Below are 20,518 nucleotides of genomic sequence, written 5' to 3'. Positions count from 1 at the left end.
CAGCATGACCTCCTCATTACCCAGTGCCCCCAGCAGGTCAGGCGGGCACAGAAGGGGGTCCTGAAGGAAAGCTCTGGTAACTGTCCGGGGCCAGCCTGGGATGGCTCTCCCTGGGGTGGGCAGGGACATCTGGGCCTCTGGTCGGAGTGGCAACTCTTCCACCCTCCCGGGCACCCCCTTGTCAGGGGACAGGATGTTTCAAGCTTCCTCTGGGCCCTGGCCTGGATCTGGCCCAAGCAAGGGTTCAGGAAACTTTGGTTCAATTATGGGTCAAAGGGATTAATAAACGAATGGGCCAGGGCCAGCCGCTGAGAGCAGCCAGGGGGCCTCAGGGCCGGAGGCGTGAGAACGAGGTTCTCAAGGTCTGGCCCCTGTGTCTGAGGCGTGGTCCTGCACACTTCCCTGCCTTCCTCTTGGGACCCCAACCCCCCGTACAAGGGCCCATCTGGGAGACCATCCCCCAGGCCAGGACCGGCATTTCGAGTTGTCCTCGAGCCTTTCTGGACAGAAGCGCTGTCCTCCATCCCTCTGACCCTGCAGAGCCATGATCCCCCTGACAGAGCAGTGGGGCTCTTCAGAGAAACCGAGGCTCCGTTCACTCCTGAATGTATGCAGGACCCACCCCATGCCAGGCTACCCAAGGCCTGCACCCGGCTTTCCGGAGATGACAGTCCTGCCCTGTTGGCTCTGCTAGAGTTCTAGGGAGCCAGGGCTGGGGCTGAGACGCCAGCCTCGGAGCACTGGCCCAGGCTCTGCAGTTGCCCCAGGGCCGTAGGGACAGGCAGTTCTGTAGGTCTGCAGGCTGAACTGGGACCCCCAGAGGGTTCAGAGATGGCTCTGGCTGAGCGCCCGGCACCGTGCTGGGCAACTTGGTCTTCATGAATGCCCCAGAACTCCTGGTTTTTTACACAAACCATCTGTATGAGAGAATTCTTGCGCCATCTGAAATGGAGTTATCCGTCGGCGGGGGTAGTGTAGAGGGAGCTCCCTGTCCCTGGAGGAGTAAGCGGAGGCTGCACTGGAGATACACGGCAGCCACTGGGCCCAGCCCAGCTCCAGGGTAACCCGGGCTGAGACCCCAATGTGGTCCCCTGGTCCTGGCCTCCTGGTGCCCACAGGTCAGCCAGGTCAGAGGTGGGCAGAGGCTTGGGGGGCCCCTCAGTCCTGTGTCAATGGTGAGATAGGCCCAGGCCACCAGGCTGCCCTGAGGAATGCGCCCCGCCAGCTCATAAACCTGCTCTTCCTCCTCCCTGTGTGCACCAGGAGGTCGTCCAGAGGTCACCCTCGGGAAAAGTCAGCACAAGAGGCTGAATGGGCAGCTCCAGGCGTTCATAACTGTGGGGCTGTGGCGCCGGCAGCTGACCTGGGAAGGCCACAGGTGCAGGGACAGGCCCAGAGATGGGTCTCAGAGACTGTGCACAGCCCAGAGCCCAAATCCCTGTTCTTGGGACCCCTGAAGGCCCCACTCTGAGGTTGCACAGGCAAGATCTGAGGAGACCGCAGGCGGGAGGTGCCGCTTCCTCCTGACCCCCCTGTTCACACTGGGACCCCAGGGCGAGTGCAGGGTCACCCCAGCTGGAGAGGCAGAGCCTCTGCTGCTGTGGACAGGTTCAGCTTGCTCAAAGGTTGTGCAGGCTCCAGGCCTCTGAGCCCAGACTGGTAACCCTGCCCCGTCAGGGCCTCAGCAGAGTGTGGGCCTGGAGGGGTGGCTGGCGAGGGGCCTTTGGCACACTTTGCCGGGGACAAGGCCCCAGGGACAAGGTGGGCGGCTACAAATGCCACAGGACAAAGCCGCCATGCTAGCTCCTGGGGCCCAGGAGAGGATGGGCTCATGGTCCCGCCTGGCCCTGGCCGGCCCTCTGATGCTCCCAAGCTGGGCAGACCTCTGTGAGGCCTGAGAGCTTGCTTGTCCTGAGAGGTGGTGGGTCCGGATGGCAGGTCCTGGGCAGGTGCCAGGGCCGCTGATTCCAGAACCTGCATATGTTTCCGAGCCTGAGGCACCCCCAGAGGAGGGGGCACAGCAGGGCCTGGGCTGGAGAAGAGCACCCTGCTAGACTCCAGTGTGTACTTCCCAGCTCAGGGAGGCCAGCCAGGGCGGCAGGAGCAGGAGGCCCTGGAGGGAGGGAAGGGAAGTATTGGGGTCCCCACTTCTCCCCTCCGGTACTGTCCTGTCATCTTCCACTGGGGCTCTGCATATCAGACTGCTTCGGGAACTAGGGAGTCCTTCCTAGGAAAAGGAGCTGATGAGGCCCGCGAGGAAAGAAGGACATGGAGGGCTCGTCAAAGGTGGTGGAGGCCTGATGGGCCCGGTCTCTCGCAGTCCCATCCAACTGCAGGGACCCTGGGCTTGGAGGCCCATGTCTGAGCAGGGCACCCACACCTCTGTGCCAGCCAAGGAGGCAGGTGGTCCCGGGCCGTGCCCTCTCCTGGGAGGCTGTGTCCTCAGGTCCTGAGGCCCCCCACCCCCAGCCCACCTGCCAGGGTTGAGCTTTCTTCCCAGCAGGGACCATTCTCACATGTGCAGTGAGGAAGGAAATTGCAAATTAATCTTTATTTCCATCTTGGAAGAAAACCTTAATTCTCTGCATTGAAATGATCCTCGTCATCCAAGGGAATCAATTATGGGCTTTAATTGCAGTCATTTCTGACCAATCCAAGCAGGCGGAGCCACGCGCCTGTGGGACAGCCTCCCACTCCTGCTCTGCCCGGGGCCTCTCTGACTGTCTGTGTCTGTTTTCTCTTTGTTTCTCCCCCTGTACTTCTTTTTCTCTCTGTCTCTCTTTGTGTCTGTCCCTTTCACTCTTTCTTCCCATCTCCATGTCTCTGCCCCTCTCACTGTCTCTGGCTCTCCTGGCCTTTCTCTGTGTATCTGTTTCTCTTCCTTTCTCTCACTGTCTCTGGGTCTTGGCTGTCCCTGCTCCCCCCACAGCCAGCACAGGGCTCAGGAATGAACTCTTAGGCGTGACAAACCCCATGGGGGTGTCTGAACCCCAGGCTTCCTTGTGTCTCTGGCCCCAGAGCTACGGCTTTTGAGGGTGGGATCGAGGGCAGCCACAGAGATCGGGGCCTCACCACACAGGGCTAGTCTTTCATTAACTGACTAGAGACCTGGTCTCCAGAAACAAGGGCTGGGTGGCTGTGAGCAAGCAGGTGCCAGTGTGGCTCTTATTCCTGCACACCTCTGGACTGCACAGAACCTTTCCCTCACTCACCTCTAGTTTGTGAATAATGCACAGATACAGTCTCTGAACAGAATGAAAACATAAGGCTGGAGTGCCCTTTGCCCACCACTGCCCTTCCTAACCCCCCCTTGCTGGCAGCTCCTGGTGGTCAGTTTGAAGCACATCCTTGCATGCCTTTCTCCATGTGGTTAAATATCCATGCCTGCATTCACAGAGCACACAGTATCACTTTGGAGTTTTGGCTGTCAGTGTAAACAGCATCATTCTGCATGTATCCCTTTGCAACTTTTTTCACCTGTTTTCAGGATTTATCCATAGGACACTCAGACTTCATTCCTTTACCTCTTGTTGAGTATTTCACTCTATGGCCACACAGCACTGTTTCGCTGTCCATACCCTACTGATGAACATGTCTTTTTCCTCTGTGCACACATGTGAGTGAGTGCTTGTGCCCATGGGGCCTGTGCGTTTTTAATTTAATAGACGTGGCAGCTGGCTCTCCAGAATGTTGTGTGATGTCCACTCCTAAGAGCATCAAATTCCCACTTCCCTCGCTCTTCTCCAACACTTGATATTATCAATCTTTAAAAATTTTTACCAGTTTGACCAATGCAAAATGACACTTCCTAGTTGCTTTAATTTGTATGGGGATGAAGAGCATTACTGACTGGGATGGAGTCGGGAGGGACATGTGATGTCCCCTGGTCTTCAGGGGATGGCACAGAGGGGCCCAGAGAGCAGAGGGAGAGGCAGAGATCTAGAGACAGGGTGAGGAATAGCAACTGATAAGTTGAGGGGTGACCAACCCCAACTCAGTCCCTGTACGTGCCTCATTCCAAATCCTGGTAGCAGTGCTAGTCAGAGGTGCATAGGCATAGCTACTCTGGGGTGCAGAGTCAGGGAGAGGGCTGGCCACAGGGGTACTGGGCAGTATCAGGGGTGCTGAGCACAGTCAGGGATGCCGGGCAAAGTTGGGGGGTGGTGGGTAGAGTCGGGGCAGGGAATAGCCATCACTGACAGGCTCTCCGTAGCTGTGTGCGGACAGTCTGTGGGGCACTGGGGGGATGCTAGGGTGTATTCCCAGGGAGTGGCCTGGCCTGGGGTGGTGCAGCAGAATGGGGGAAGATCAGATTGGGATGTGTTGGAAGAAGGGTCTTGCTGGTGTGGGCATGGGGTGGTGGGGGCAGAAAAGGAGTCAGGCAGAGCCACCTGCTGTTGGGAGCACAGAGGAGGCACAGGTGGGTGCGTGGAGTCCCGGGGAAACAGCCAGGCTGGAAAGGCAGATTTGAGCCTTGGCACAGACACTGTGTCTGGGCTGTAGATTTGGAGCAGGAGGTGAAAACTGCACTTCCCGAGGGGCCACGAGCTGGGTTATGAGAGGGTGCAGACAGACGAGGATGGGGTGCTGAGGGAGCAGGACTGGATGAGGTCACAGCGTAGGCAGAGGGAGGTGCAGGCTCAGTCTGGTCTGGGGACCCCAGTGGTGGGCACATGGTGGGGTTGGGAGGTTCCGGCCACATCCTAGAGTCCCGGAATGCCGAGCTGAGGGCTTGGATTTCACCCTTTGGGGAGCAGAGAAGTGACCCAATCAGATGGGAAGGCCCCTGGGGCCATACGGTGGGCTGGCAAGACTGGGGAAGGTTGGGAAGGCCCCTGGGGCCTGGCTGGGGGCTGAGATGGGGGTGCTGTCTCTGTTAGGTCAGCAGGGAGCACCGGGCACAGGAGCTGGGGTGCAGCCTGGCACCTCAGCATGTGTGAACCAGAGTGCACTTGCCCTGTCGCTGTTGATGAAGGTCACCGTGACAGTGTGGCCAGAAACAGTGACAGCAATAATGAGATCAGCTCCATTCATGGGGACCCTGCATGGACCAACTCACTTAATCCCCACTGGCCCCTGAGTGCTCCTGCTTGTGGAGTGCCAGGCATGTGCTGGGTGCTCTGCCTGGCACTGGGACAGCAGTGAGCAAAAGGACAGAAACCCCTGTCTCTAGAGCCCCCTTCCCATGGGAATACTGACGGTGAATGAGGTCAATGGGCGAATGCTGAGAGTGGGACAGCCCAGCTAGAAAGAAGGATGAAACAGAGAAGGGTGGGAATGTGGATTTTTACTGAGGGGCTGGGGGCCATGGAGCTGCTCAATGCAGAGGCCCTGAGGCGGGAGCGAGTGCCTGGGGCATCCAGGAGCAGGGGCTCCCTCTCCCGAGGCTGGAGACCGGGTCAGAGCGGGGAGATGGGAGAGGAGGTCAGGGAGGTCGTGCAGGGCCTGGGGGTCATGGTGAGGACTCTGGCAATTGCCCTGGGGAAGGTGCGGGCGAGAGGGTTTACAACAGAGAAGAGGGGCCCTGACACGTTTCAACAGGATTCTCTGGCTACAGCCCCGGCAGAGCAGAAGACCAGGGTGAGGCAATTGTGATGGTCCAAGAGGGAGGTGACTGGGTCTGGCTGGGCTGGAGGCTGTGGGGTGGGGGCTGACTGATTTGGGACAGGCTTTGAAGGTGAAGCAACAAGACCTGCCGCTGGTCAGGAACGCTGCTGGGTCAGTGCGAGGCACGGCTGACCGCACCCACCGGGATTACTCTCTGAGTCACAAAGCAGGAACCCGCGGCACCAGGCTTCTGCAACCAAGGGAATGTGTGGCCTCCATGACACGGGGGTGGGCTCCAGGCATAGCTGGATCCAGGGTTCAGATGGGACCTGCAGGAACCCATCTCTTCATTTCTTCATTGGCCTTTCTCAGCATGGCCATCACCCCTTTGTGCTGTGAACCTCATTCCCTTCGTGGGGACAAGATGGCTGCAGTGGCTTCAAGTTCATGCTCTCCAGCTCTGCAACCCTAGTAAGAAGAGAGAGCCCCAATGTCTCTAGCAAAAGAACCCCATGACATGCTGGGCCCCTTCCACAGGGACACGCCCACTTGTCCTGTGTGTCACCTGCCATCCCACTCCCATTCTGTCACAGCCCCAACTTCCCAGAACCCTCTCTCCTCGCCGGCAGTCATTCTTTCAGGGAAAAGCTATTGTGCCTGGAAGAAGGGGCGGGAGATGGGCATGGCGTGGGGGTGCTCCAGGCAGGGGCACGGCTGCGCAGAGGTGGAGGGGGACAGGGCCTGGTGTGCGAGGGAACCCTGAGGAGCCTGCATGTGGAGCTGGGCGGGGCTGAGGTGGGATTGGAGCTGGGCAGGGCTGCTGTGGGCAGGTCCTGCAGGGTGGGCCAGGCCAGGGCCCTGCTGCACTGTGTCGGCAGCTGCCCAGATGTCTTGGGGAGGGCTGTTGTGCCCCCAGGGGCAGGGTGGGCCTGCCCAGAACCAGCAGCCTCTGTGTTCCCACCCAAGATGTGGGTGCTCCCCCGATGGGCCCCTCCCCTACCTTCCGGCCACCGGGAGATGCTTGTCTGTCTTATCATTGGGGCCTGGTGACTCTGCAACCGTCTCTCCTTATCGGCAGCCCACCCAGCTGTCCATGGTGGGAGGCAGGGGTGGGTCCCAGCCCGGTCAATGTGTCCACACAGGCACCCAGACCCCGGTCCCCAAGGCCTGCTCTGTGCCGGGACCCGGCAGGCTTGAGCTGGTCCTTCCCACAGGCATCAGCTGGCAACAGCCACTTCCCCACAAAGGTGCTGGGGGGCTGGGCAGAGGACCAACCCCTCCCCTGCCTCAGTTTCCCCTCTGTGAGGAACTCCAGGAAGCAGAGGTCCCAAAGCCACTCCTCTCCTTCCCACCCATCCATAAGAGGCTGGCCAGGAGACCTTCCTTGGAGCAGCACTGTCCTTCGGGCAGCACAGGGACCAGAACCTGCTTCTCTTTCTCCCACTCTGCCCATCGGGAGACATCTGTGCGAGAGCCCTGAGGTCAAGGGAGATGCGGGCTTGAGTGGAGCGTGGACCCTAGCGGGGAGGGCAGCATTACCAGCAAAGGCTTGGAGACAGAGCGGGGCAAGGTGGCAGGGAGACCTGGGGAGACCTGGGGAGGCCTGGCCAGTGCAGGGGTGGATCCCCCCACGGTGAGCACTGGGGCAGTGAGGCGCTGCTGACTGTTGGCTATCTTCCACCCTATCGTCTGCTCTGCATCTGATTAGGAAGCAGGTTGCTTCATCTCACGCCACACCCATCGCACAACAGTCCCGCCTGGTGCCCACCCACGGCCACCAGCCACCCAGAAGTGCCCTGCCCACTTCTGTAGGAAGCCTGTCTGAGGCTCCACCCCACCGCCCTCTTCCCTGGGCCTGGCACCCATGGCCCATGGGCATCTCAAGCAATGCCCACCTTCCCCGGTCCTGTGTGTCCCCTTGTGCCCCGGCACCATAGAGTGCTCCCTGGGCCCATCTCTTCTCTAGCTCTATCCCTCCCTGTGGCCTCAGGATCCCATATCCTTGCTGTACCTGTGTGCCAATGACCTATCTCTGTGTCCACCCAGACCCAAGACACAGCTGTCCAGGAAGAGGCTTTCTAAGCCAAATTCCCCAAGGGTATCCGAGTTTTGGACTCAGGAATTCTGCAGCGAAGCTTGCCAAGGCGTCTTGCCCACCCCCTCCTCTGCAGGGTTCCCATCTCTTGTGCCCAGCAACTCTGGGCAAAGGCTGGCCAGGGACCCTAGATCCCCTAAGTCTGGCCTCCCCTCGCTTGCCCAGTCAGTGCCAAGACCAGCTGATGTAACTCTGGGATCATCTTCAAATCTGCCTCCTTCTCCTCCTCTTTACTGACTTCAGCCATGGCCCCACTCACACCCCATTCCCTCTTGCCTGAGCCTGGGCGTGGCATCTCCCTCCTGGCCAACTGGATCATGCTCTTCCCTGTTGGCCTCCAGACAGGTCTTCCCCAAACCAATCTGAGCAGGTAGCTGGTGATGCTGATGATGATGGTGGTGAGGTTAGTTACGCTATGAGGTCATGATGGCATTGATGTTAGAAGTGACATTAAATGACGGAGTGATGGTGAAGTTAGTGATGGTGGTGGTGCCGATGACAGTCTGGGGACTGGTGTGGGTAACTGGCTTGGAAGAATCTTACTTGGTAATTGACTGGGACAGGATAGGGAAGTGTCAGGAACTTGGCCTCTGTAGCCTGGTCTGAGCCCCAGCTCCAGAGTCTGGGAAATTTCCAGGGCCTCTCCCTGGGGCTCTGAGGAGCCTGGCTCTACCCCCCATCTGCCTTTCTCTACCCCCAGTCCAAGGTCCTTTGGGTCCCTGGGTCCTCAGGTCCCCATAGAAGGAGTTGAAGAGCTGGGAGCAGGGAGGACCCAGCAGAGAGTGGCTGCCATGGGGGCAGGCCCAGGGTGGAAGCTTGGGAGTGAGTATGTGGGAGGGGAAAGCTAAAGAGACCCCTGGGGTCTGTTTGCAGGTAACCACACCCCACAGACCCTACCCTCCAGACTGCTTCTACCTTGGCAGGTTGCCCAGGGGTCCCTGATAGACATCACTCAAGGGCTGGGACCCGAAGCCTCAGGGCGTGGACAGGAAAGAGGTGAACTAGACCTTCGCAGGTGGCAGGGTTGTCCATGAAGGACCAGAGAGAGGCAGGGGAAGTGATGGGAGATGGCAGTGAAGACACAGGCGTGTCGGAGCTGGAGGGCCAAGCAGCTTACTGGAGACTCTGCCTTGGGCCAGTGGCCCCTCAGCGGCCCCTCTGCTGGGACACACTGTGCTGGCCACAGCTCCGTTGCCTCTGTGCCTCTTCAGGTGGCTCCACAGAACTGGCTCTGTTAACAGGGTCTCCTCCCACAGGTGATGTTGGGCTGTGCAAGCCTTGCAGGGGAGACGGATACTGGGGCCTACCAGGTGGTGGCTATGTGGGATGCTGGAGGCTCGGGGCTGAGTCTATGGAGTGACCTTGAGGGGTGAGGCCTGGCTGCGCCTGGCACCGTGCCCCAGGTCCAGGTCAGCCTGGGCTCCCAGCCGGGCCTTGACCTAGAGGCCCACTGTGGCTGTGGGATGTGGCCATTTCTCTCTGCTGCACTGTCTCCCTCATGGGGGCCAGTGATAATGTGGGGGGAGCACGTGGGGACTGAGCAACACCTCAGTCAGGGCTCCAGGGGTGTGGCCATGTGACCTTCAACTTGCTGGCCTGGGTGGGCCAGGGGTGCAGGGCCAGCCTGACAGCCTCCTTTGTAGAGGGGGCTGCAGGCCACACTGTGAGGTGGGAGGTAGTGATCTAGGGTCCAGGCTGTCCCTCCCACCGCCCTCTGAGGTCCCTGCACTGGCCCTGCCCCAGGGAGCAATGGGCTGGGATGTGGGCGGGGTCTCCATTTCCCCAACTGCTGTCCCCAGCACAGTGGCAGGGCCTGTACACAGAAGGCCTCGTAAATATTCAAGCACTCAGCTTGGGGCCTCTTCCCAAATGTACCTCTCCTCTCAAGTTTCACCTCCCTGTTTTCAATCCCGAGACTTCCCAAACGTCCTCTTCCTCCCAGGCCTCAGCTCGGACTGTCCCCGCCCCTCGGCTGCCACGTCCAATCACCAACCCCTGGTCCCAGGTCCTCTCCAACCCACATGGCCTCTGCCCCCTGTTTGTGTTGGGGGTGGGGGAGCCCTGATCTCCAGGCCCTGCTATTGGTTCCCTCAGGAGGCCAGAGGGGTCTCTTGAAACCCCAACTGGACACCACGCCCTACCCCCCTGCCTACCCCCCTGCCTATGCCCTTTCAGGGCTCCAAGGCCTCCCCACACCCACAGACAGCCTTCTAGGCCTCCCTGGCTGCCCGAGGTCCAGCCACATTGTTCATAGCGCCCCCAACACCTCCCTCACCATCACCAGTGCTCAGCAAGGGGAATGGAGCCCCTGTAGAGCTTGCGAGCCCCACTCCCAGCACGCCCTGCTGCCTCCGCCCCAACTCCCAGCACTCCCTGCTGCCTCTGCCCCAACTCCCAGCAGCCCAGCCTGGTGCCGGCTGAGCAGGCTAATTAATGGCTCAAATCCGTTATCAGCCAAATGCTAATTACTCTTTTTAATCTGGGCTGCTTGTGTGGAGGCTCCTGGAGGTGCAGCAGGGGCTGGGGGGTCCGGAGCCATGACCTCATCCCTCCTCAGCAAGCAGGCACATGGGCCCCAGTGAGCCCATGTGAGCCCTCGCCCAGTGAGCCCAGTGAGCCCTCGCCACAGCCCACACTCTGCTGTTCCCTCTGGCGGGTGCCACCCTTCCTTGCCCTGGCAAACTCCTACTCTCCCTTCAAGACCTTGCCCATGCAGCCCCTTGGCAGGAGGCCTCCCCAGTCTCAGCCTCAGAGGACAGACAAGGCTGAACTAGGAGCTGGGAGGCTGTCAGGGGACTGGCCTTGGTCTCTGGAAGGGAATCTGGAAATGCTAACCCCCACATGGAGGCTGCTCGGCAGAGGAGGCCAGGGCTGGGACCAACCCCAGAGTGAGCTCAGACCGACAGTCTCCTGTGCTCCCCAGACAGGGGTCTGGCCCTGGCATGCTTCCTATAGAATGGAGTGATAAGCCTCCCTCGAATTCTACCCAGTCCTGGAGAAGAGGCCCCATCAACCTGCATGCCCTTTGCCCATGGTGCAAACTGGCACTGGATACACACATGCCACCACCCTGTGCATACTGGACTCGATCCTCCTTCACCCCACTCCCACACCCAAAGAGACACACACACTGACAAACACCAACACCCAAAACACACACGGAGCACATGCAGACACGTCCGAGACATTGTGGATCCATATGCACAGACGCACACCCGGACGTCAGCAAAGGCTCAGAGATGCCTGGTGCACCGGTGCCCGTGTGCGCACATGCACATGCATGGCCAGGGCAGGAGGCCTGGGAGCGCAGAAGCTGCCCCTTCTCCTGCCCCAGGCCCCCAGGGCTTCCCGTTTACGGGACATTATCTATCAAAAATATATTAACCCAGAAGCCTGTTTCCATCAGAGTCTCGATTCCAGGGACATTTCCAGATAAGCCTTATCTCCTCACTTGTGCATTAGCCCTGCTGGTCGGGGGCCTGCCAATCACCGCTGCCCCTCCTGCCCCAGCCCATGGCAGGATGCCGGTCCATGACCTCACTCCATGTGGGCAGGCAGGTGAGGGGGCCTGGGGCACTGCTCTCCCATGCCCCACCCCACCCATCAGCCCACAGAGGACCCCAGAGGACACCTCTTTTCCAAGGACACTCCTGAAGCACTGGTGGGCAAGGGACTCTGGAAGCACCTGGAGCCTAGACTCAAACTCCAGCTCTATCTGGGGCAGCTGCAGGCAGCCAAGCCCTGACCTGCCTGCACCCCTGTGAAACCGGCATGCTGCTGCCACACCACCGCTGTGGGTAGACGAGCAGATTCAGTGAGTTTACTTGTGTCAGTGGCTGCAGTCAGTTTGGCCTACTGGAACCCTCCCCTTCATAAAACACGGGGACCTGGGGTTGCCCAAGGCACCCTGCGGGGCAGGGAAGCCAGGGAAGGGGACGTGAATGCCCACGCCTTGGCCTCAGCCAGAACCAGGTGCTGGCTCCGGTTCCTGCTCACCGTCCCAGCTAGGCTGCACCTTCAAAGGCTGCGTGCCCTGGCCCGACCTCACTAATGGACGCTCGGGTTTCCACCGATGCCGGGCCTGATAGAGGTCTCTCCTGGGGCGGTCGGCTGGGCGTTTTCAGGCCACACAGAGCAGATCCGCCTCATTACACACTCAGGGGGCTCAGAGGCTCCTGGGAGTCGCCCTGGGCTGCCCCTCCTCCCTTCTGTGCCCCAATTCCTCCACCTGAGCCCCCTCCTTCCTGGGGCTTTCAGGAGATGGTCTTCAGACCAGTGGGGAGGGAAGAGGTGGGGTGGAGGTGGACGCCTGCACAGAGTTCCTGGAAAAACGGCTGATTTGGGGATGGTGTCACTTCCTGAGGGGTTCTGGGCCTTTTGCCTCTCAGTGGGAGATGTGTGGGGCCCACCCTAGGGCCGCAGGTAATGCGGGGTCAGCAATGTGCCTGACAAGTCTCCTATCCACAGGGCAGCCCTCTGGCATGGCTGCTTTTCTTCTTTCATTTTATACACTGGGGACACTGAGGCATGAGGTTAGGGAACTTGTCCAAGCTCACACCGCAGGCAGGGAGAGGCCCGAATCTGTGCCCTGGCGGCGGCAGCCATGTTTCCTCCACACCTGATCTGGCCCCAGAGCCAGCTCCCATGGACTAAGTGCCCCCCATGCCTGGCACAGTGGGGGTGCCACTGGGTCACATGACCCCTCATTAGAGAGGGGCAGTGACACACCCAAGGTCACTCTGCCCATGCAGGCCAGGACCTGGGGCCGAGCTCAGAGCTTTCTGTCCCAGTGTGCAGGGACCCTGAGGGAGCTGGGGTGGGATGGGTCAGGGAGGGTGTGGCCTGGCCCCCAGTTCAGCCCCACACCGAGGAGGAGGGAGGTTTCCTCGCCTCAGAGGTGAGTCCTCAGAGCTGGGTTCGGACCCAGTGCTGGCCCTCACCAGCAGCTCCCAGATCTGCTGGGAGGTGACCAGCCTGGACAATACTGGCAGGTGCTCAGAGGGGCCTCTCCTGCCCCTGGGGACTGACAGGCTGGTGGCTGTGAGCCCAGCTCGGTGCTGACTGAAGCCCTCCCAGAGATCTGCTCCCTTCTTGGGCTGCTCTCCTGAGGGACCAGCCGGCTAGCAGGGAGCCTGGTGTGGGCTCAAGGCCGCTGCCAGTTTCCTGGGTGGAGTGGCTTCAGCGAAGTGGTACTGCCTTTCTGGTGAAACAGTCTGCAGGTCCGGGTAGGGTAAGGAGGCGCGGGGCCCAGCACACAGTGGGGTGAGGCCCCAGGGAGAGGGGCCACTGCAGTCCCAGGAGGCATCTGCTCAGGTAGCGGCAGTTGAGGGGGAGCTGGCTCCTAGGCAGAGGGCTGTCCTGATTCACGATGCAGACAAGCCGTCCTGGCACCCGCAGCCTGCAGCAGTGGAGGCCATGCTCACTGGGGCCACACTCTGTCTCACTTTCCTCCAGGGCCAGTCCCCTCAGGGGACTGAACTGGGAACCCCACTTCCCCATGGCTCTCAGCTGTTGCCCTTGACTGCTGCTCTAGCCCTGCTGCCTGGGTCTGGGCCAAGGTTGACCAAGGGTGGCCGGGCCATTCGCCATCGCTGGCATCCTTGCAGCACGGGGGCTTTGCTCTGCTGCTGATGTATTTAATTAACTTTCTCCCCAGCCACCACATGCACACGGGACACACACACACACACACACACACACACGGCTCTGGGGCTTAACAGCCCCAAGTCATTTGATCGAAACCTGCCCCCGTTAATATTTTTAATGCCATTTGCAAATTAAAGCATAATGCACCGATTACTGGGATAAAAGGAAGGCCTCTGCGTCTGTCTGGAGACCAAATAAAGGAACGTTTGAACATCTGTTCATCCTACAAATGTCTCTAAAAGCTTTGATTTCCCCTCAGTCAGTTGACTCCACCATCTCACCCTTTCCTGAGTATCCCACAGCCCAGGGCTACAGGGAAGGGTGGTCTGTGGGTGCAGGGGATGGCAGATGGCGCTGCACAGGGCATCCTCACCATGCTACCTTCCACTTTCTGGGAAGTGTGTGGTTCTCAAACTTGAGGGCAGGGGCTAAGGGACTCCTGGTGTTAGGGTGGAAGAGCAAGCCTCCACCTGCTCTGCCCGATGCCCTGGCCAGGCATCCTGCTATTCCCCAACTCCCCTGTGGGTGCCCTCCCTGGACCCAGCTGCCCAGAGAATCCCCATTCTCCCTCAAGGCCCAGAGCACCCCAGGAGCCACCCAGTGGGGTTGAGAAGCGCAGACACTGCAGGCTCCCATAGCCTACAGACTCTGAGTTTGGGCCCCTCCCCTGGCCCCTACCTGGGCAGGAACTCTTGGGATTCCTCTGAGATTCCCCTTGGAACACAGTTGGGGAGGGCGGGGGCCCTAGTGAAGTCAAAGAGAGAGACACCAGTAGAGTGGGCTGGGGCCATGGGACATTTATTTGTAGCCGTCAAGGGTCTGCCCACCTGGGGGAGGGGTGAGACGGGCCTGCAGGTGGCCAACAAATGGGGCAGTGGAAGACACTGGCTACCAGCCCTCTGCCCAAGGCCCTTTCCTAGTTGGGCTGGTGGCTGTCCTGGGTGGGAGTGTGCAGGGGCTGGAGGACAGACCCTCCTGGCCCCGGCAATACATCCCCCTCAGCTCCTCACCAGGGCTGAGCACCAATCCTGGGGGTGGGGGCTGCTGCTGCAGGACTGCAGGGAGAGACTGGGAGAGGTTGAGGCATGACTGGTTGGGATTTGGCACAGCAGCCTGGACTGGGCTGGGCAAGGAGGCCCTGGGGGAGGTCACTGGACACTCAGGGAGACTGGACCATGCGCTTGTGGGTGTCGAAGACATAACGCTTGAAAGTCAGGCTGAGTGCCACGTGCTGTGAGGGCTCGCTTCGCTCAGCGTTCTCCTCCTGCCTGGTAGCCTCCCCGCGGCCGGCCCGGGCCCGCTTCTTGAGGGCAGGTGTCAGGATCTTCTTGGACTCAGGGCTGAGGCCACCTGCAAGGCACAGAAGACAGGCTGTCACTCTGCCATACCCTAAGCACCTGCCGCCTAGACTCACCCCTCTTTTGCCTCCCTCCGCAGCCAAGCAGCCCTGAGGCCTGTGGTCCATTCTGACATTTTGGTCCCTCCAGTGCCCATCTGATAGGTGTACAGCAGGGCACTGTGCCTCTTGGGGCCTCGGCTCACTGCCCCTGTGCTCAGGCCCTGGAGGGACTGCTGCCCTGTGCCGAGTGGTCCATTGCTTCCAGTGTACTCATGCCAAGTCCACATCTGGAAACTAGGCATCTGAGGCTCCCTGGGTGGGGTGCTCCCTGATTGCCCCTGGAGACACATTATTCTCCACCCTCTTGTGTGCCTGAGAGGCTGACCCTTGCAGACAGCATGACCAGGTTTAGCAGTGGGAGCCCCAGCAGGCCAGAGTGTGGGAAGAGAAGGCAGTCAGGGTGTGTATCTCTGGCTGCCTTCACTCCCACCTGCCCTCAGTGGGATATGCAGGCTGCATATCCAGCTGCCCCAGTAGCAGTCGCAGGAGCCACCACCCACTGGGGCTCCCTGCCCCATGCCATTCTCACAGTGCCCCCTTGGCTCAGTTTGCCACAGCCCTGAGAACTTGCTCCCATCAGGACACCCCAGTGAGGCCATGGGGCTCACAGAGTCAGTGGCTCATCCCAGGATCCTCTGCCAGGGGTAGACGCCCCGCCCCCAGGCTTGGGTTGGTGCAGCCCCCACCGCTTTCCAGCCACCTCTATGAGCTGTTTTAACGAGCCCATGCCTCCCTAAAGACCTCCCTCCAGCTGAACGTCTGAGTGGAAATCTGTTTCCCGCTGATGCCCCGACTTGCGTTCACTCCAACTCCTCCATCTTCGCCACGCTCTGCCTTTGTGCGCCGTCTCTGCAGCCCTGCTGATCATGGTCCATTCCTGGGCTCCTCATCGCACATGCAAGCCTCTCACATGCTGTTCCCTCTGCCTGGAACACCCTTCCCATCCTAGGCAATGGAAGTCCCACTCATCCTTAAACATGCTGCTGCAACTGCCCTTTCTCTGGGGCTTGTCTTTTTATTTTTAAATTGACAAATGACAAACTGTCTATATTTAGTGTTTTATATATATATATATTGTGTGTGTGTGTGTGTGACAGGGTCTCACTCTGTTGCCTAGGCTGGAGTGCAGTAGTGTGATCCTGGCTCACTGCAACCTCTGCCTCCCACCTCAGCCTCCTGAGTAGCTGGGACCACAGGCTCGTGCCACCACGCCTAGCTGAGTTTTTGCATTTTTTTGTGGAGATGGGGTTTTGCCATGTTGCCCAGTCTAACATGATGTTTTAATATATGCATACATTTTGGAATGATTAAATCAAACTAATTAACATATCTATCACCTCACATACTTATTTTGGTGATGAGCACATTTAAAATCTATTCTCTTAGAAATTTCATTGAATATTATACATTGTTATTAATTACAGTCACCATTCTGCACAGTGGATTTCCTGAATTGACTTCTCTGGTCTAACTGAAACTGTGAACCCTTTGACCAAGATCTCTCCATTCCTGCCCCAGCCTCCACCCCCAGGTCCCCCGCAACCACCCTTCTACCCTCTGCTTCTATGAGTTTGGGTTTCGAGATACCACGTATAAGTGAGATCATCAGCATCTGTCTTTCTGTGCTGTGGGGCTTGTATTCATGAGGAATCTCCTGGTGGCAGCATGGTGCAGCCTCCACGTGGGTCACTGGCCAGGGTGAGGCCACTCAGCATGCTCCTTGGCATCTGCGGGAGTGGGTGGCCCAGGGCTTGGAGCAGTTTCGCCACTGGCAGAGCACCCCAGTGTGAGCACTCACTCTGTGAGCCTCATGGCCCCACTGGGGGGTTCGGGTGGGAGCAAGCTCATGGGGCACTGTGAGAATGGCATGGGACAGGGAGCCCCAGTGGGTGGTGGCTCCTGAGACTGCTACTAGGGGCAGCTGGGTATGAAGGCACTGAGGGCAGGTGGGGGTGAAGGCAGCCCATACTCTGCCTGCCAAGGAGGTGTCCCACCAGGATCCCCTCCCCATGTGCACAAAGGGCTTGTATAGGCTGGGGGCCTAGAGGTCCAGAGCTGGGAGGAAGCTGGGCAGAGGGCTCAGCTTCCTACGTGCCATGGGCACCTGTGCCACTGTACCTGCTGGCACCTGAAGAACTTTTCCTCTCTTTTCCCAGTCCTGCCCAGTACTGGCTTCCTTCCTGAGAAGACAAGGCAGCCACGAGGCTCATGCATCAAGCTTCAGTCCAGAAGGCCCTGGCCTGTCATCTCAGACTGGGAGAGCTGGCTGGTGGGGCTGTGCGGGTTATTTCCGGCTCAGTTTCCTGAAGATGTTGGCCACCCACTTCTTTATATGGATAAGAAAATGAAGATCTAAGAGGGCAGTGACTTACTGGAAGCCCCACAGTGAGCTCAGAAGAGCCAGGATTTGAGCTCCAGCCCTTACCCAATGGCAAAGCCAGCTTCTGCTCTCCACTCGGAGCGATGGGTGGTGGATCCACCTTTCAGTGGGCTTCTGACAATGGTTCTCAAGGCTGTGAGAGTGTCGTGTACTGGCCCTACAGCTCTAGATGTTTAAAAAGGTGACAAGGGCTCATACCTGTAATCCCAGCACTTTGGGAGGCCGAGGTGGGCAGATCATGAGGTCAGGAGATCGAGACCATCCTGACCAACATGGTGAAACCCTGTCTCCATTAAAAATGCAAAAAATTAGCTGGGCGTGGTGGCAGGCACCTGTAGTCTCAGTTACTCAGGAGGCTGAGGTAGTAAAATGGCATGAACCAGGGAGGTGGAGCTTGCAGTGAGCCGAGATCGCGCCACTGCACTCCAGCCTGGGCAACAGAGTGAGACTCAGTCTAAAAAAAAAAAGATGACAAGGGTGCTGGATAAAGAGGCCATCTGTAGAGTCAGCCAGGGACAGCCTGCCCCACTGCACAAAGGGTCAGGTCTCCCTCTGGCAGGCGGAAGTGAGATTACTGGCCATCTAAAGCCTGAGTCCCCTGGGAAGACTGGAGACATGCAGCTGATATGAACGGGGCTCCAGGAGCCAGGCTGGCCATTGCACGCCTGCCTGAGGGACATGTGATACTGTGGCCGTGGGCACCTGTATTAAGGAAGTGCCCCTGTGAGCGGCACACCTTACGTGGAGCCTGAGTGGTGTCTGCTCTGCAGGTTCCGTATCTAGGTGGTCTGCCCCAGCTTGGGATGGGGCACAGGGTGTGGGCATGGGGAGGACCCTGGCCAGCCCCCTCAAGTGAGCACCAGGCCTGTAGGTATCTGAATCCCTAAATCAGAGCCTGGCCTTCCTTCTGCAAACAGAGCAGGTAGCTGGCAGCCGACCCCAACAAATGGCATCGGCAGCCTGTCTCCCTCTGGTGCCAGGAGGTCTGGAGACTGAGGAGGCGTGGGGCTCCCCGGCGTCGGTGCTGGGCTGGGGAGACAGGCGTGGCCCAATCGGCAGTCCATCTCGCCCGCGATGGCTCTCGTTACACACAATGCCTACCTCGCACTGCCTGGAGCAGGCAGAGCCGGAAAGTCTATCTGGCACTGGTGAAGATGTGGCCGTTTAATTGCTCTTCTGAGATGGTCAAGCTCGTTTACCTCTGCTCTATTATGGACTGGCCGGGAAGCCACATCTGGAAAGCCTGACCAAAGGGAGACCTGGACATGCAGCTGTGTGGATTTGTGGCAAATGTCACCAGGAGCTGCTTTGTTTTCCCAGTGGCCTTTTTTAATTTTAATTTTTATTTTTTTTATTCTTAGCCATGTGGCAAACGGAGGGAAGTGAAGAGCACCCCAGGGTGTCACATGGTGAGAGCTGCTGCCCACCCAGCCAGACTCTGTGGGTCCCGCCCTGTGCTTCTCCCAATCTGCCTCTGTGTCTTTTCACTTAAAAATATTCAGGGAACACGCCAGGACAGGGAGACAAATGGTGGTGAACATGCAGACCAGGGCCCGGCTCCCATGCAGTTCACTCATCTAAGAAAGCACAGCCAATGAACAAGGCAGCTAGATCTCCAGACAGCAGAAGGGTGGCCAAGGAAACAGCACCATGGTCACTGTGTGGGAACAGGGCTGCTTCAGCGTGTTCCAAGGGAGGAGGAGGAGGAGGAGGAATGCTGGACCCAAGACCAGATGACAGGAACCAGTCATAAATATTGCTGGCACGGATCCACAGGCAAAGGGAATTTGAGTGACAATTCCTGGGGGTGGGTATGCGAGAGGCACTGAGGGCAGATGAAGGCATGTGCCATGCGTGGTGCAGTACGAGGGCCTGGCTCCAGGGTGACCACAGCTCACCATGTCCACACAGTGCCCTGTGTGCCAGGCTCCCCGCCCTGTGCACTGACTTGGGGTCAGAGTGTGTGGGAACGTGGTGACAAGGCCACGTGCTGAGTGCCGACTGCCCATCTGCCTGGTGTCTACCTCCTGCAGGCCCTGGTGTCTCCAAGGCAGGCAGGACAGGGCCTGCTTTGCCACCGGCTCTGCTAGGACCTACCCTGTCAGGGAGGTGCAGCCCTGCCCCCATCTTCCTCCCTGCACGGGGGGCTGCTCTGGACCTCTGGTCTCTGCTTGCCCCTGGCTCACAGCCCTGCCCCTGTCTCAGCCTCCTCGCTGCCCTCCTGCACACCTGGCCTGTCTCTGCCTCAGGGCCGCTGTCATTGCAATCACTCCGCCTGGAGACTCACCTGGGAGGCACCCCTGGCCCGTCTCTGCCTCAGGGCCCTGTCTTTGCCAATCCCTCCGCCTGGAGACTTGGGAGCTCCGGCAGCTGCAAGTTCACTTTCTTCGAGTCACTGTACAACTGTCACCTCTTGGTGAGGCCTTTGTGACCACCTTGTTTAAAACCACAACCCCCTCATGCTCCCCTGACCCCCTCTCACCCCACTATTTTTCCTATAGCTTTTATCACCTTCTAACATCCTCTATAATGTCCTTGTTTGGGTGTTTGTTGTCTGCCTCTGCTGAAGTGACAAGCTCCACCCTGACAGGGAGTTTTGTCTATTCACTGTTGTAACCCTAACACTGGCAGTGACTGCTGGTGAGTGGCGGATACTCAGAGAACACTCTCCGAATAAGTGTTGGAGGAGACCCTGCTGGGGTTGAGGGGCAAACTGCTCTGGTTTTCCAAGAACCTGAAGGGCAGCTGTTTAAGCACTGGCTGGTGACAACCTGGGAGGGACAAGGTCCCCAGATGGTCACAGTGTGAACTAAGAAAGGCACTTCTAGGAATTCAATCCAAACAAGTGGTCTGAGATATGGCAGAAGATGTCGACACAAAGATGTCACCACAGCATGGAGGTACTTAATCCTTGTAACACCGTGTTGAGGAAACAGGCACAGAAGAGTTAGTACCTTGCCCAAGGTCACACGGCTATTTACAGGCAGAGCGGGAACACCAGGCTATCTGATTCCCAAGCCTGTGTGCTTACCCACTAAGGGAGCGGCACGTTTTTGAGAACTACAAAGGGCCTCTAAGACCAAGGGAGGCCAGTCCAGACCCATCCAGCATCTATTAGCTGCAGCAAAATGTTCTGTGGGACTAAAAGTGATACCTGAGAAGAGTTTAAAGTTACACAAAGAAAGACTTCTGTTATAATGTTGATTCAAAAAAAAATGCAGCAATCAAAATTTTTGGAAGAGTTCTGCTGCAGCCCTGGGATGAAGGGAAAAGAGACCGGAAGACTGTCCATTTGGCTGTCAGGGGTCGGGAGTGGGTTGCAAGCACTGTTCCTTCTTTCTTCTTTTATGTATTTCCCAAGGCTTCTACTGTGACCCTGGGTTACTCACAGGGGGACGTCTATTACAGGCCCCCCTCACTGTGGCCTCCGGCATCCAGCTGGGAGCCCAGA

General features: G+C 58.6%; 1 protein-coding gene across 2 annotated transcripts in view; it reads right to left on the bottom strand.

Annotated features, from left to right (window-relative positions):
* Positions 1-14,060: 14,060 nt before the first annotated feature.
* Positions 14,061-20,518, bottom strand: part of EEFSEC (eukaryotic elongation factor, selenocysteine-tRNA specific) — a 256,464-nt gene continuing 250,006 nt past the window's right edge. For both annotated transcript variants that reach the window (XM_030942640.1, XM_030942646.1), the window contains one exon: positions 14,061-14,638. In XM_030942640.1, the coding sequence (XP_030798500.1) occupies positions 14,448-14,638 (191 nt within the window). In that variant the 3' untranslated portion in view covers positions 14,061-14,447. The remainder of the gene's footprint in view (positions 14,639-20,518) is intronic.

This window comes from Rhinopithecus roxellana, chromosome 1 (genome assembly GCF_007565055.1).
Source record: "Rhinopithecus roxellana isolate Shanxi Qingling chromosome 1, ASM756505v1, whole genome shotgun sequence".
In the NCBI taxonomy this organism is placed as follows: domain Eukaryota; kingdom Metazoa; phylum Chordata; class Mammalia; order Primates; family Cercopithecidae; genus Rhinopithecus; species Rhinopithecus roxellana.
The sequence above is the reverse complement of the archived record's forward strand: the minus strand, read 5'-3'. Positions and strand labels throughout refer to the sequence as shown.